We start from the raw sequence: 15515 nt of genomic DNA on the forward strand, positions 1-15515 counted from the left end.
CTGAGATTGAGGGGAGAGTCAGTTCTCCACTGCAGTTTTCATTAAAGAGTATCCTCTCTAGGTGAGAAACATCACCAGGGAGTTGGGGGCTGTTTCAAGAACCACATGAGCTCCCAGTTGTCATGGTTATAAAGAAAGACAGTCTGAGGTAAAGTGTTCCGAGCACTATCAGCTCATTACTAGAGCACAAATCAACTAACAAAGTAGGTCAATGGCTACCTCGATAATGCCAGAGATACCACTGATGAATGACAAGGTATTTTATAGTAATTAACAAGATGACAGAGCAAAATTTTGAGCTAAAATGATGTCTTATTGTGAATGGTCAGAAAGTTAAAAACCTGATCCTCAGTTACACATTACCATTGCTTGAACCTCCTTGGGCACAAATAAGATGTGTGATCCTGCCTTGGGAGATGAGAGCAGCAGTAAGAGATGGTAACAGGATTAGTCTGCAGGCTAGGAGAGTAGTCCACAATAGTTTCAATTTAGCCTGATCTTTCCCTAGAATACGGATGGTGGATGAAGTAGCAAGGGTGGAGATACAAGTTTGTTGTTCTTCAGTCATTTTCACTTATGTCTAACTCTTTGTGACCCAATTTGGAATTTTCTTGGCAAAGATACTGGAGTGATTTACCATTTCCTTCTCCAGCTCATTTCAGAAATGAGGAACTAAGGCAAACAGGGTTAAGAGACTTGCCCAGGGTCACAAAGCTAGTGAATATCTGAGGCCAAATTTGAACTTAGGGAGATAAGTCTTCAAACATTCTACACACTGCACCACTTAGCTGACCTGGAGATTCAAGTTACAAGATAAGTGAACTGAGATTACCTGAGTAAAACTTAGAACAAAGAGTGATATTAAATCTAGTTTGACTAAGCCTTACAAATAGGATTAAAATCAATTTTCAATTTTATAGCACCATGTATACAAGAAAAGAAAAACTATCCCTGCCCTCAAGGAGATTAATTCTAATTCTAAGGTGTGGACAACATGTATATGATTTAAATATACAAGCTACATAATATGGGTAGAAAATAATCTCAAGGGGAAGGCACAAGCATAAGAGATTGGGCAAAACCTCCTACAGAAGGTAGAATTTGAGCTAAGTCTTTAAGGAAGTTAGGGAAGCTAGGAGGCAAAGGTGATGAAAGAAAATACTGAACACATGAAGTACAGCTAGTGTAAAGACATGGAATCAGAAGGTGGGAGTGTCGTGTGAGAAACAGCAGGCCAGTGTAATTCGACCACAAAGTGTGAGGAGGGGAGTGAAAAAACTAAGAAGGAAAGCCAGGAAGAGTCCACACTGAGAAGGGCTTTAAATACTACATGGAGTATTTTGTATTTGAACCTGGGTGTAAGAAAAAGCCACTGGAGTTTACCGAGGGGGAAGAAAGTAATAAAGCCAACCCTGATCACTTAGGATGAAGTCAAGCCGGCAAAGACTTGAGACAAGGAGACCAATTAAAAGGCTATTACAACTGTATAGGCAAGAAATGACGAAGGCCTGTGCTAGGGTGGCAGCTAGTGAAGAGTGTAGAGTGAAGAAAAGGGGACATATTTGACAGATGTAGTGAACAGGTTATATATACAGTTGGGGTTGTTATGAATGAGAAATTCAGGATGACACAAGTTTGCAAGCCTAAGTGACTTGGAGGATGGCAGTTATACTGATAGTACTAGGAAGGATAGAAAGAAGGGAGGCATGGGGGCAAAAGACAATGCATTGTTTATAGGACACTCAGTTTCAGATGTAAAAAATATAGCTGGTGATGTGGGTCCATTCCCCAGGACAAATGGAAGTGTTGTACATATAGATCCAGAAATCATATTGTCCCTCTAAAGACTATAAATGTTGTCTGCAGGCTGTCAAACTTTTGATACCAAATCCCAGTGTATATGAGTAAAGGAGGCTGCAAGCTGAACAGTCTTTCTCTAAGGATGATACTGAAATCTTATCTAAAATAAGCTTTTTGTCCCTCATTAATAGAGTTGAGTTGAAACTAACAGCCATTTCAATTTTAAATGTTTCAAGAAAGCTTGAGCTAAGTGAAATAGGAGGAATGGAAAACGACTCTAAACAAGCACTTTTTCTACCCTGTTGCTATACTTTTTTCAAATAAGAAAGTACATAAAAACGGCTATGGCACAGACACTGCTTTCTAGAAGCTGATGAAAAGAAACTGGGATGTACACAAACAGCTATGATACATAGGAAATTATGATACACCCAAATGAAAGGTACAAGGAAACTATGGAAAATATGAAGAAGGAAACATTACTGGCAATGGGGGGTGACGGGGAGAGAGGGGTTGTTACCAAGAAAGCTTCATATTAGAAGTGGCACTAGAGCTGGGCCTAGAGGCTTAACAAGGGAGAAATATGGAAAGTATACAGGAAAAGCAAAAACACAGTGAAAGGAAGACCAAATGACACTTGTGTCCCCAAGGCAGACTACTGAGAGAGCCCCTTCTTATAAAAAGAAGCTCAATGTAGCAGATGAAGTATTAGAACATCAAGGCTCAAATCTAACTAAAGATATTCACTTATCTATATGACTCCAGGTCAAATCACTTCACTTCTCTGGGCCTCAGTTTCCTCACCTATAAAATGGGAAGAGTATATATAATCAATTCAGATCACTTCAGGTCCCTTAAGGTCATCCAATTATTGTGACACGATGCTAAAAAAAAAAAAAAACTTCTTTTTAAAAATCCTACATTATATACTAGGATGACTGTTTAAACACTGAAGGAAAAATGCAAATAAAATTAACTTCTTTAATATTTCAAAGATTTCAACAGTACGGGCATTTCTTCCACTGACAGAGATCACCATCTCTCCCAGTAAATGTCCTTCATGATTTACTGCGGCCAAGAAAATCCACCCTGTGCAGTCCACTTGATGACTAGCCTCTCCAAAATGATGTAGGCTGGTCTGAAATTACAGAGCTCATCACCAAGTGTCTCCTCAAAGCTCTTCCAGCCTGGGAGGGCCTGCCAAAAGGCTAAAATAAATTAAAACTGCCTTAAAGAACTCAGTGTGACCTCCATGCCACAGCGAGGTGCTGGAGTAGGACTTTAAACTTCAATAATTCTGGGACTCACCTTTCCACAACCAGACTGACTGCTTCTGTGAGATCTGGGTTTGCTGCATGGAGGCGTTTCCACAAAGACCACACAAATTCTTTGTCAGCCTTAAAGGAAAAATAAAAGAAATTCGTTGTTTCAAATATTATGCTTTCCTATGCAACAATTACAGATTATGGAATTCTTGTGGTTAGTCATTTTTCAGTCGTATCCAAACTTTAATGATCCTCTTTGGGCTTTTCTAGGCAAAGATACTGAAGTGGTTTGCCACTACCTTTTCCAGCTCATTTCAGAGGTGAGGAAACTGAGGTCCACAAGGTTAAGTGCCTTGCCCAGGTTACACATTTATTAAATTTCTGAGGCCAGATTTGAACTCATAAAGATGAGGATGACTCTAGGCCCAGCACTCTATCTACTCCACTAGTATTATGATCCCTAGTTTCTGTACCGTGCACTATGCTCAAAGAGGCTACTTAAGTGAACTTTAAAAAATATATTCTCTTTCATAATTCTAATACTTCCCATCTTCCCCATTCCTTTTAGCAAAATTAAAATGCTAGATAAAGTAATCATATCTCCAGTTGTCATATCCTGCCATTACTTGTTCATCCAAGGTGTGTATACCATACCACACAAAATGTCATAAAGTATATTTTTTATGAGTGAATTTTTTCTGACCACAGTGATTTTCAACTTAAATATCTTATCTAAAAATCCATTTAATAATACAAAGAAATAGAATAACACAGATCTCAGCATTAGGCTTAAGACATCACCTCAAATCATCAAAGGCTGTGTCAAATATATTGTTATTAAAACTGGAATAAGGAGAAATGATGATGAAAAACAACTCCACAAAAATATTTCTGATCAGAAGTAATAAGAGTGCTGAGTTTAAAAACTCAAAACACCTCATTCATCTAGCCTTGACCCTCATCTGCCTTGCATTCCATATGACAGACCACACCTCCATGGCACTGAATCAGAATGACTTGGCAATAGCAATCACTTCACCTAACCCCACTGGAGACCTAGCAGGGTAGAGCAAATCCATGCATGTGGAAGGTGTTAAAACTCAGCTACAATCAAATCCTTTGGAAAGCAGCCAGAAAAAAAAATTTCCTAGCCAAACCTAAACTTGAGGATGGCTACAAAAGTACAAAAGTATAGTGATCTGGAAGGAAAAACTAGGTAAGGTATGGTTGAGAGAAAGGCCAGAAGGCCTCCTGATCCAACCCCACCTCATCAGAAGACAAATACTGAATGGAAGAATGAATAAGAAGGCCAACAAAGAAAGTTAGGGATAAGTAAAGCTTCTCCCCAAAAAAAGGAGTAAGTAGATGACTCAAAGAAAGGAAAATAAGCCAAGATGACAAGGAAAGTCACAAAAAAATTACCATTTAACAGAAAATGACCCAAAAACCTCAAAGAAAAAGAAAAAAACAAAAACTTCCATAGGTCTCCAAGAATTACCTAAGCAACAACAATAAACTTAAATGGATTAAAAGAAAAACAGGAAAATTTAAATTAAGAATGGAAATTAAGGGGGAAAATAAGAGCTCTCCAAAAAAAATGCAAATGAAAAAGGCAATTTAAAACCAATTATAGACAGTCTCTTCAATGAAGTAGTGATTGCAAAAAAGAGAACGGCAGATATAAAACTCAAGTAAATACAGATCTGGATAAATAAATTGTAAAAAAAAAAAAAAAAAGTCAAGTTACTGTGTCATCAGAAAAGTCTATGAATTATATACAAATCAAAGCATCTGACCTTTCTTAAAAACTTAGCGCTTGACACACAAAAAGCTATCAAGGAAATTTATTAAAGTAGAGTTCAGAGGAATTGAACACCTTGGCCAAGATGAACTCCTTCCTGAGAAAAACATAAAGAGAGATACAGAAATAAGGGTATTTTTATAAAGTTCGTGCTGGACAAATCTTCCCATCAGCAGAGAGACTGGTCCATTCTCTTTCGGGTCACAATCTTTTGACACACCCACTGTACATCATCAACAAGCACAGATGGATTTTTAGGTCCTTACAATGACTTCATGTTCTCCTTTCTGATAGGGTTTCTCTCAACCAGCTCATCAAGCCTGCACACAAGTTTCTGACCTCCAACCTGATCATGCTAGGTCACAACTCTGATAACATTAAACTGTGGAAACAGAAGTTCTTCTTTGTTTCCCACAATAATTTGGATTTCATAGCTTTTCTAGAAAAAAAATATGAAGTGAAATGCCTGGATACTAAACAATAGGAAAAATTCAAGAAAATTATCCAAAAGTATTGAAAAAAAAACAAATAAAATGTTAATTAATTGGTTAACAGAATCCAAAGGACAATTAAAGAAATACTGAACTTTAATCACTAAGAAATGTCTTCATTAGCCTTTAGAATTTCAATGTTTACCAACAAATATTTTAAGCATGCATGAGAAAAGCCTTTACTTATCAACAAAACAATTAAAGTTGCCCAGAACTGTTACTTGTCTGAAAAAAAAGATTGGGATATAATCATCTGAAATGCAAAAGTCAAGAGGATAGCATATCCTCCAAAAATGAGCCAATTCATCAACAAAAACAGAAGGAGTTTCAACAGGGAGCCATCCAAACAAATCGTCTGTCCAAAAAGAATCTAGCGAGTAGTAAGCTATTGAACTTACAGGTATTTCAAATGGTAAAAACAAATTTTAAAAAAATAAATAAGTATAGTCATCAAGAAAAGTCTAAGCAATGAAGGTAGTGAAGCAATGAATTAATTCTAGGGCTACAAGAAGCTAATGTTTCCAAAACAATTTTCTTGCATTAATCAGAGAAATACCAAGAAGATCATTTAGCAAGGATCTAAGAAACTAATGACTTAAGATAGATAAAGAAGAAGGGAGAAGTGAAGAAGAAAGGACTGAATCGATACTTCAGGAATGAAAACTCTACCTCACTACAAGGAAAGAGGATGAGGACTCAGAGGGTCCTGGCTCTGTGATCCAAAAGGCAGGCAAGATACAGAAGCTGGACCGCACTTTAGCCAAGACTGCCTTTGGCAGGAGAAGGAAAAGCAGTCTCTGTTTCTCTGAACTGTCTGAGAGAAACAAGGAACAGTAGGGTAAAAAGTGTAAAAGGGATCTGGGGCGGTAACTTGGAGGTAGGTCCCTTCACAGATAAACGGATATTGAAATCCACTCACATGAAGTGTAGGATGAAGGCCCCAAAATATTTGTCAGGGTGTAATCAGTACCACTTAAAAAAAGAAAAAAAAAACAAAACCTTCTCACCAATGCTACCTGCTCCAGCAGCGGACTATGAGTTTCTGAAGGAATCTAGTTTCCAGGAGTAATAGTGGGTAATGAGTCCAGAGCAAACATAGGCAAGTGATTAATGTCTCAACTTCAAAATCTCAGCCTTACACATGTATAAGCTATGTACAGTGTACAATATAATGCAAAATAAATGTGATGTAAAATGTGTTAACACATGTGTCTCTTCATGCTCCTTTATATCATCTAGTTGATCAGTTGTCAAATTTTGCGATTGATTGATTTCCCTGGTTTTAGGAGTTTCCCTTGCCAGAGCATTTGATAGATTTTTGCACCAATTTGGTACTTCTCCAACATATTTTTCATGTACTATTGTACATTATAGTTACCTGTGCATTATATTATCCCCTACTAAGAAGGAAGCTCTCTCACAGTTGAGGCCATCCTAAGCTCCCACCAACGTAGACACTTATCTGTGTATTTGTTGTTGCAGTCCCATGAGATTATTATCAAACTGAAAGCAGGATCTGTTTCACTTCTGTCTTCCATTCCCTAAAACCTAGTGACTTTCTCATGTTAGGTGCCTAGCATATAATAAATGCTAGTTGATTTGGCTTGCTTTACAAAAGCATGTTAAAATGAACTGAATCCTGTGCCAGTCTTATCTATATCTTCCTATAAGTCTTCCACAGGGGGTCAGCAGTATTTCCATTAAGAAAGTAGGTTTCATCTGGGTGTTTTGACATTTAATCAAGGTCAACCACAGGTCCACAAATATGTTATGTCACAGTCCCTCTGCAAGAGGAAGTGATCTTCTTTTCCAAGAATATATCACTCTCCTACCACCCTTTATATCACTTTTCCTGTACTCAGTATTGACCTTTGAGTGACCCACAATTTTAATTCTTTAAAGAATGTGGCATTTTGTGGATCAAAGTCATACCACATCACTAGAAAAATAGTGAAGGCCTCAGTTATTGGGATATGGCTGTACAAATTATGGTAAGTTAATATAAGAGAATATTAGCGTACTAAAAAGAATAACAAATATGAAGAATGCGGAGAAACTAAAGAAATTTTGCATGAAATGATGTGGGGTGAAGATTAGAGTCAGAAGTACAATATACCCAATGATTATAACAGTGTCAATATATTCAATATTGCTGGGATTGGAAGCTCAATTCCATGTGGACAGTCTCGGGCGGGTAAAGGTGGGAACTTCGAAATCTTAGAGTTCTCACGAGGCCCCCCATAATAACAACAGGGAATCGAGGAGGAGACCGAGCTATCTCGTGTATTTCCACCTCTTCCCGTGAGATACGTGATGGGAGGAGCATCCCCGCTCTCGAGGCTGTCCCGGATCTGGGCACACCCATTGTTACCTAACAGGCACAGTATTCAGATGCAAACTATGCGGCTGGAGAGCTTAATTGGAGTCAGGAAAGCCTGAAAGTTCTCTTGGGCAGAGGGGCCACGTGTGAGGACAGAAGGCTCCGCTTTTCCTCTCTCCGCTCTCCCCTCCCCCTCTCTCCCCACTTACACTTCTGCTTCCAATCTCTTATTGTAAGATCTTTGCCTCCTTGGGAGATTCTTTGCTCCCTCCTAAGGAAGAATTCCCCTGCACCTGTAACCAGAACCCTGAATAAAGCTCAACCCTTGTTCGACTCTGATAGGTCTCTTCTCTTATACGACTATCCGGTTTGGCCAGCCGAAGACCTCCAATAGAGGTAAGGTAAGACTCGGGTAGCCCACAGGCCTCTAGGCCTGGCACAATATGAAGACGCAACAAACCTCTGGTCAAATAGTGCCAAAACTCAAGAACACATTCCTCTGAACCCATTAATAATTGATAATCTACATTCAGGGGAGTATAAAAGGATTTGTCTGAAGAGTTGCTATTATCTGTCATGTCAAAATAAAATGAAGAAAAACATTTTATAAATCAAAAATCTTAAATGGTGAGTCTCTATTTCAAGGAGAAGTTTAAATCCTTTAAAAAGCAATACCCAATATCCAAAAGCAATTCCTTTTCCTATTTAAAAATGAGTTCAGTTCACTACCCACCTGCAGAGTCTATATAAGTGTGACACATTGGTTCTCAGGTATATGACCATCTTCCAGGTGAAGGACCAGCCTATTAAGGAGGATATTAGCAAGAACCTTGCCAGCAATATCTGAGAGAGTTCCTCCCATCCGCCGTGATTGTCACAGGACAATCTATTCCCTTTACCTTTATAAAGATGGACAATGGAGGCATCCTTGAACTCCTAGGGGATAACCTCTTCTTGCCATATAACCTGGAAAATTTCAGTCAGCTTTTGTATGAGCAATGGTCCCCCTACCTTATAAATCTCAGCTGGAATAGAATCAGCACCAGGTGCCGTACCACATGAAAAGAGCCTAATGACCCTCAAAACCTCTTCTTCAGGTCCACCTGAAGCTAAGGAAAAACTGACTTCAATCTGAAGTTAAATGAAGTGTTCAGTCCATCTCTCTAGGATCATGTTCTTATCACTAATCAATGTGGCTCCATAAGCACTAAGTACTTGTGATGCACCATAGGTTTTTGGTCCATAAATAGCTTTCAGAGAATCATAAAAGCACTTTGGATTGTTACTATCAGCATAAAACTGGATTTCACCTGCCTTCTTACTGAGCCAGGAGTCCTGCGTCTCTCTAAGCTTTGCTTGTACTTTACTTTTGATGGAATTAAATGCTCCTTTCTTAGAGATGAACGAACTATCCTGCTGGTAAAGCCTGTGGAGTTCTCATTTTTCATTTAGCAGCTTCTGAATTTTCCCATCATTTTCATCAAACCAGTCTTGGTGTTTGTGAGTGTTCTGACCCAGATAAGCCAATGCAGTGCTGTACACCAAATCTCTGAAACCTGCCCACTCCTTTTCTGCTCCACTGTTGACAACTGTGTGTTGGTTCAACTTTCCTTCCAAGTTAGCAACAATCTGCTCAGGCTCAAAGAATAGCTCTCATTTGTTGACATTAATTCTTCTGGCAGTCATTTTGCCTTGGGGGGGTGACACCTGATGAATGTGAATATTTAGCTTGGAAAGGATAAGTCTATGATTAGTCCAGCACTCTGCACCACACATTGCCTTTGTCACTCTCGCATCCTGTCTGTCTCTTCTCCTTACAATTACATAGTCTATTAGATGCCAGTGTTTGCTGCAAGGGTGTTAGAAGAGCATGGAACATATTACTTACCAGATTTATGAATAGACAATTTATGAATAAATAAGAGGTAGAGAGCAAAATTAAGTGTAAAACGGATTATTTTACTACATTAAATATAAAAAGTTTTGTACAAATGAAACAAATGTAGCCAAGAGGAGAAAGCAGAAAATTTGGGGAAAATGTTATAGTTGTTCTGATAAAGGTCTCATATCTCAAATACATATGGAACTTTGTTAAATCTATAAGAATCCAAGTCATTCCTCAAATGATAATAGTCAAAGGATATGAACAGGAAATGAAGACATCAAAACAATTTATGGTCACATTAAAAAATGTTCTAAATCATTATTCATTAGAGAGATGCAAATTAAAACAACCTTGAAACATCATTCAATATCTATCAGATTGGCTAAAATGAGTGAAAGGGAAAGTGACAAATGTTGGAGGGGATGGGGAAAAACTGGAACACTAATCCATCATTGCTGGAATTGTGAACCAATCTAACTATTTTTAGAGCAATCTGGAATTATGTCCAAAAAGATATTAAACTGCCTTTACATCCCCTTTAACCCAGCACCACCAATGCTAGGTCTATTTCCATAGATAATTAGAGAAAAAGGAAAAGAACCTCTATGTTCTAAAATGTTCTATAGCAGCTTTCTTTATGGTGGCAAAGAATTGGAAATCAGAGGGATGCCCATCAATTTGGGAATGGTTAAACAAGCTGTGGTACATGATTGTAATGGAATACTACTGTGCTACAAGAAATAATGAGCTCAATGATCTTAGAAAAACATGGGAAGGTTTGCACGAAATAATGAAGAGTGAAATGAGTAGAAGCAAGAGAACACTGAATACATTAACAGCAATGTTATTTTAACAGTAACTCTGAGAGAATAAGTCATTTTGACTATTATAAATACCCATATTAACTATAAAGGACATATGAAGAAAAACATTATCTACATCCAGAGAAAGAACTCATAAACCAAAGTATGGATAGAACAGTTTTGCACATATACACCTATTTGTGTCTAATTGTATCCATCTGGGGAAAGGGGAAGAAAAAAAAGGAAAAAAAATTTACATAATTTTATAAAAGGAATAGCAAGTTGTGTATAATAGATTAGCAGTTTCATCTGCAAGCATCTTTTTTATTATACTATATTATGGAATTGTTTGCTTTATTCCATAGATTAAAAATAATTTTTTAACAATCTTCAATGCTTACATAGATTATTTTCACAAAAATTTTGCAGAGATTGGAAAGAAGCTGGTTATTTCTGTTTCCTCAAACACTTTTTTTTTAGTAATAATAAAATCCATAATTCTTTCTAAACAAATGTTACAGTCCCTCTTTCAGAAATCTTGCAAATTGATCACCAATACCCTGAAATAAAGACACATTTAATATCAATATCCTGGTAATGCTGAAAGGCATCTAATCCGGAAATACCAGAATCGCTGAAGAATTCAAGTTGCAAATGACCTAAATTGCGATGGAAAAATACATAGCAGGAATTATTAAGCTGAAACACCATCAATGAAGAATTGTGCAAGAGTCATAGCATAAAGAATGTTCTCAAATAAGTGTACGACTGCATAAAAAAGTAAGTTGGTCTTATAACCAAAGTGACAATTAGCCAATAAAAATCCCATGTTCATTACTGGTATCCACACGGTATCAAGAGATTTTAAAGGAAAACCTGGGGCAGGATGGGTAGACCCTTGTAGAGGATTACAGAAAGACATATGACAGCCACACAGCATGGAGAAATTGTGGTAGCTTGTAATCTATACTCTTTCTGGAGAAAATACTCACACTGAACTTTCAAGAGGCAGCTAGTATAGTACAAAAGTTTTAAGAGGCAGCTGGTAGTACAATGGACAGAGTGCTGGGTTTGAAGTCAAGAAGACTTGAGTTCAAATTCAACCTGAGATACTTATTATATAAGCTTGTAAGCAAGTCACTCAACTTCTATTTATCTCAGTTTCCTCAATTGTAAAATGAGGATAATAATAACACCTACATTACAGGGTTGTTGTGAGGACCAAATGAGACAATATTTGTAAAAGATGCTTAGCACAATGCCTGGCATGCAGTAGGCATTGTGTAAAAGTTTAATTCCCTTTCCTCTCCTTCACCCTTGATTAGATCATAGATTCATCAAAATTAAAAAATCATCACAAAGTAGTCTAGAAGCTGTAGTAAAAGAAAGGAAGATGAGGTAACTGGAACAGGTAGGAGGAAAGGTGGAATCAGCTTTCCATTAACCTCTCTGTAGATCAAAACATAGCCAAGTTGGTCCCATTATGGTCTAATTCCCGTATGCAGAAATGAAAAATAACAAGTTTTTCCTTTCCTACACGAATTCCTTGAATAGTTAAATGATGAAATGATTTTCATGGGAATTTACACAACATTACAGCTTGTCCACAGATATGTAAATCATGGGCTATGGAAATTTTTCAGCTGGCCAATTGCAAATACTGTTTAAAATGGTATGAAGAAGTTCCAGACACTGATGAACATTCTTCAAAGATGTCAGACCATTGGCTGAAATTTAAGTTGGTTATGAAAAGGAAAAATTTTAATAAGAGTTCAAGAATTAAAGGCTTAAGGCTCCATACACTACTAGCTGGATGATCTTGGATGCTTCACTTAATCTATTTCAGTTTCTTCATTGTATTGCTTAGACCAGCACCACGTGCTCGTTGGAGGGATTTAGCTCCCTGTTCCCCAGAGGCATCCATCACATGTTCACAGTCCCTGTTCCTTGTCATTGACAGGTTCCTGTCACAGAACTCTGGTTCTGTGGTCATGACCCATACGACTTGAAACAATGGCTGTTCCCATGAGACCCAAGAATGCCTGTATTGTCCTGAGAGATACCAAACATGAGACCATGAGAACTATCTCAAGACCTAAGAAAGACTGTGCTATGGGCCAACCCTTTTCATGTATATGGGTGGCTCCAGCCTTAAGCTCTCCTTCTCAGAAGGGGAGGCTTCTAGTATGCATACCTCATTTTCCTCACTCTGAAATTAATCAAACTTAGGTCTGTGTCCTGACTCTCCTGTGTCCAGCCTGCTCTGTTTGTTTGGCTCTGGCCGCCTACAGAGGTGGTTGGAGATCCATTCTGGTCAGGCTGACAAGTCAGAACACAGAAAATGATTTTAAGTGTTTATCTGGAGTCAAAGGATCTAAGAGATTAATCAGAATGACTATGAGGGAGAGGAAGAGAAGGGGGAAAACGGGAGGGGAAGGGGGAAAAAGGGAGGAGAAGAAGGAAAAAGGGAGGGGAAGAAGGAAAAAGGGGAAGGGAAGGAGGAAAAAGGGGAAGGGAAGGAGGAAAAAGGGGAAGGGAAGGAGGAAAAAGGGAGGGGAAGGAGGAAAAAGGGAGGGGAAGGAGGAAAAACAGAGGAAGGAGGAAAAAGGAGAGGGGAAAGAAGAAAAAGGGGAAGGGAAGGAGGAAAAAAGGGAGGAGGAAAAGGGAAGGGGAGGGAGGAGGAAAAGGGAAGGGGAAGGAGGAAAAGGGAGGGAAAGGAAGAAAAAGGGAGGGGAAGGAGGGAAAAGAAGAGGGGAAGGAGGAAAGGGGGAGGAGGAGGGAAAAGGGAGGGAAAAGAGGAGGGGAAGGAGGAAAGGGGGAAGAGAAGGAGGAAAAAGGGAGGGGAAGGAGGAAAAAGGGAAGAAAGGAGAGTAGGGGATGGAGAAAAAGCAGAGAAGAGGAAGAAAAGAGGGAAGAGAAAGAGGAAAAAGGGAAATAGGAAAAAGGAGAGAGGAAGGAGGAAAAAAGGAGAAGGAGGAAAAAGGGGAGGGGAAGGAAGAAAAAGGGAGGAGGAGTAAAAAAGGGAAGGGAAGGAGAAGAGGGGAAGGGAAGGAGGAAAGATGGAGAGAAAGGAGGAAAAAGGAAGGGGAAGGAGGAAAAAGAGAAGGGGAAGGAGGAAAGAGGGAGGGGAAGGAGGAAAAAGGGAGGGGAAGGAGGAAAGGGGGAGGGGAAGGAGGAAAAGGGGAGGGGAAGGGGGAAAGAGAGGAGAGAAAGGAGGAAAGAGGGGAGGGGAAGGAGAAAAGAGAAGAGGGGAAGGAAGAAAGAAGGGAGAGGAAGGAGGAAAGAAAGGAGGGGAAGGAGAAAAAGGGGAGGGGAAGGAGGAAAGAGGGGAGGGGAAGGAGGAAAAGGGAGGGGAAGGAGGAAAAAGAGAAGGGGAAGGAGGAAAGAGGGAGGGGAAGGAGGAAAGAGGGAGGGGAAGGAGAAAAAGGGGAGGGGAAGGAAGAAAAAGGGAGAGGGGAAGGAGGAAAAAGGGAGAGGGGAAGGAGGAAAAAGGGGAAGGGAAGGAGAAGAGGGGAAGGGAAGGAGGAAAGAGGGAGAGAAAGGAGGAAAGAGGGAGGAGAAGGAGGAAAAAGAAGAGGGAAAGGAGGAAAGGGGGAGGAGGAGGGAAAAGGGAGGGGAAGGAGGAAAGAGGGGAGGGGCAGGAGGAAAGAAGGGAGGGGCAGGAGGAAAGAGGGGAGGGGCAGGAGGAAAGAGGGGAGGGGCAGGAGGAAAGAGGGAGGGGCAGGAGGAAAGAGGGAGGGGCAGGAGGAAAGAGGGGAGGGGCAGGAGGAAAGAGGGGAGGGGCAGGAGGAAAGAGGGAGGGGCAGGAGGAAAGGGGGAGGGGAGGAGGGGGAGGGGCAGGGACAGGGGAGGGGGGGGAACGCTCGCCGCCAAGGCCCGGAGCCCACCTGGCACTGGCCCAGCTCCTCGCGGACGCTCCTCAGCTCCTCCTCCAGCAGCTGCAGCTCCTCCTCGGAGCCCCTCCCCAAAAGCGCGGGGTCAGAGGGCAAAGCCTGGGGGGCGTCAGCCCCCGGCCCCTCGGCCACGTCGCCCGCCGCCTCCACCCTGCCCAGCCAGGGCTGCCCTCAGCCCTGCCCGTGGCGCGCTCCCGCCAGGGCCCGCTCGGCCTGACCCCGAACGCGCCCCGCCCCGCGTACCCCCGCCCCAAATCAGGGAGAGCGGCGCTGCCGCCCGAGGGGGGCGGGGAACGCGCCGCAGGCCCGCTAAGCGGTCAAGTTTCCTTCTCCAAACTCCGCCCTCCCCGGCCCCATCCCGGGCCGCCAGAGCTTCCCGCTGCGCGTGCGCCGCCCTTTTCCCGCCTCGGTCCGTTAGCTCTCACGCTGCCTCTCCCTCCCCGCGACCGCGCCACCACCAATCCCCTCCCCGCTCCTCGTCAGGAAGCCGGGCGTGGCCGCGCAGGCGCGGTGGCAAGAGCCGGGCACGTGGGCGGCCGAGCCTCGAGCCGACTCGCGGCGCGGCCCCGTCCCTTTCCCTCATCCTGGCACTCTTCAGAATTCGGATAAGTTGTTCTAGACCTGGTGTCGGGTCCAGCGTGCGAAGCGTGGAAACCAGGCCGCCTCTGTTTCCGGCGGAAGAAGGTCTCCAGTCGGCAGCCTCCAGTCGTGCCTTTCCGTAGCTGCCTATCCCGGCGCGTGCACGTCTGGGAGCCCCGGCCTCGCCCGAGCCTCAGAGCCGCCCCGGCCTCCTCCGAGGCCCGGCACCTCCACGTCTGGGAGCCCCGGCCTCGCCCGAGCCCCAGAGCCGCCCCGGCCTCGCCCGAGCCTCAGAGCCGGCCCGGCACCTCCACGTCGCAGGAGCCCCGGCCTCGCCCGAGCCTCAGAGCCGGCCCGGCCTCGCCCGAGCCTCAGAGCCGGCCCGGCACCTCCACGTCGCAGGAGCCCCGGCCTCGCCCGAGCCTCAGAGCCGCCCCGGCCTCCTCCGTACCCGGGCCCTCTCCGCCTCATTATCCTTTAACTTATCTCCGTATTCCTAGTGCTCACCCAGAGTGGGCAGTTACTAAATGCCTCTTGAATGGAAGCGGATGGGAAGGGACTGGGTTGGTGATTTTGTCCTTAAACTGTATAAAATACTTAAGCACTAAATGAATCAAGTTAAAGTTAGAGGAAAACTCGTAGGGATTAGAGCATCCTAAAGTGGAACGGGCTGATGGA

General features: G+C 42.1%; 1 protein-coding gene across 1 annotated transcript in view; it reads right to left on the reverse strand.

Moving 5' to 3' along the window:
* The window catches only part of CNTLN (centlein), a 438525-nt gene extending 423684 nt beyond the window's left edge, over positions 1-14841 (reverse strand). Inside the window, exons 1-3 of the mRNA XM_072600808.1 lie at positions 14684-14841; positions 14253-14430; positions 3109-3197 (exon numbers count right to left, since the gene is read on the reverse strand). Coding sequence (XP_072456909.1) covers positions 3109-3197; positions 14253-14430; positions 14684-14841 — 425 coding nt within the window. The remainder of the gene's footprint in view (positions 1-3108; positions 3198-14252; positions 14431-14683) is intronic.
* Between the last annotated feature and the right edge of the window lie 674 nt (positions 14842-15515).

The sequence above is a fragment of the Notamacropus eugenii genome, chromosome 1, assembly GCF_028372415.1.
Source record: "Notamacropus eugenii isolate mMacEug1 chromosome 1, mMacEug1.pri_v2, whole genome shotgun sequence".
NCBI lineage: Eukaryota > Metazoa > Chordata > Mammalia > Diprotodontia > Macropodidae > Notamacropus > Notamacropus eugenii.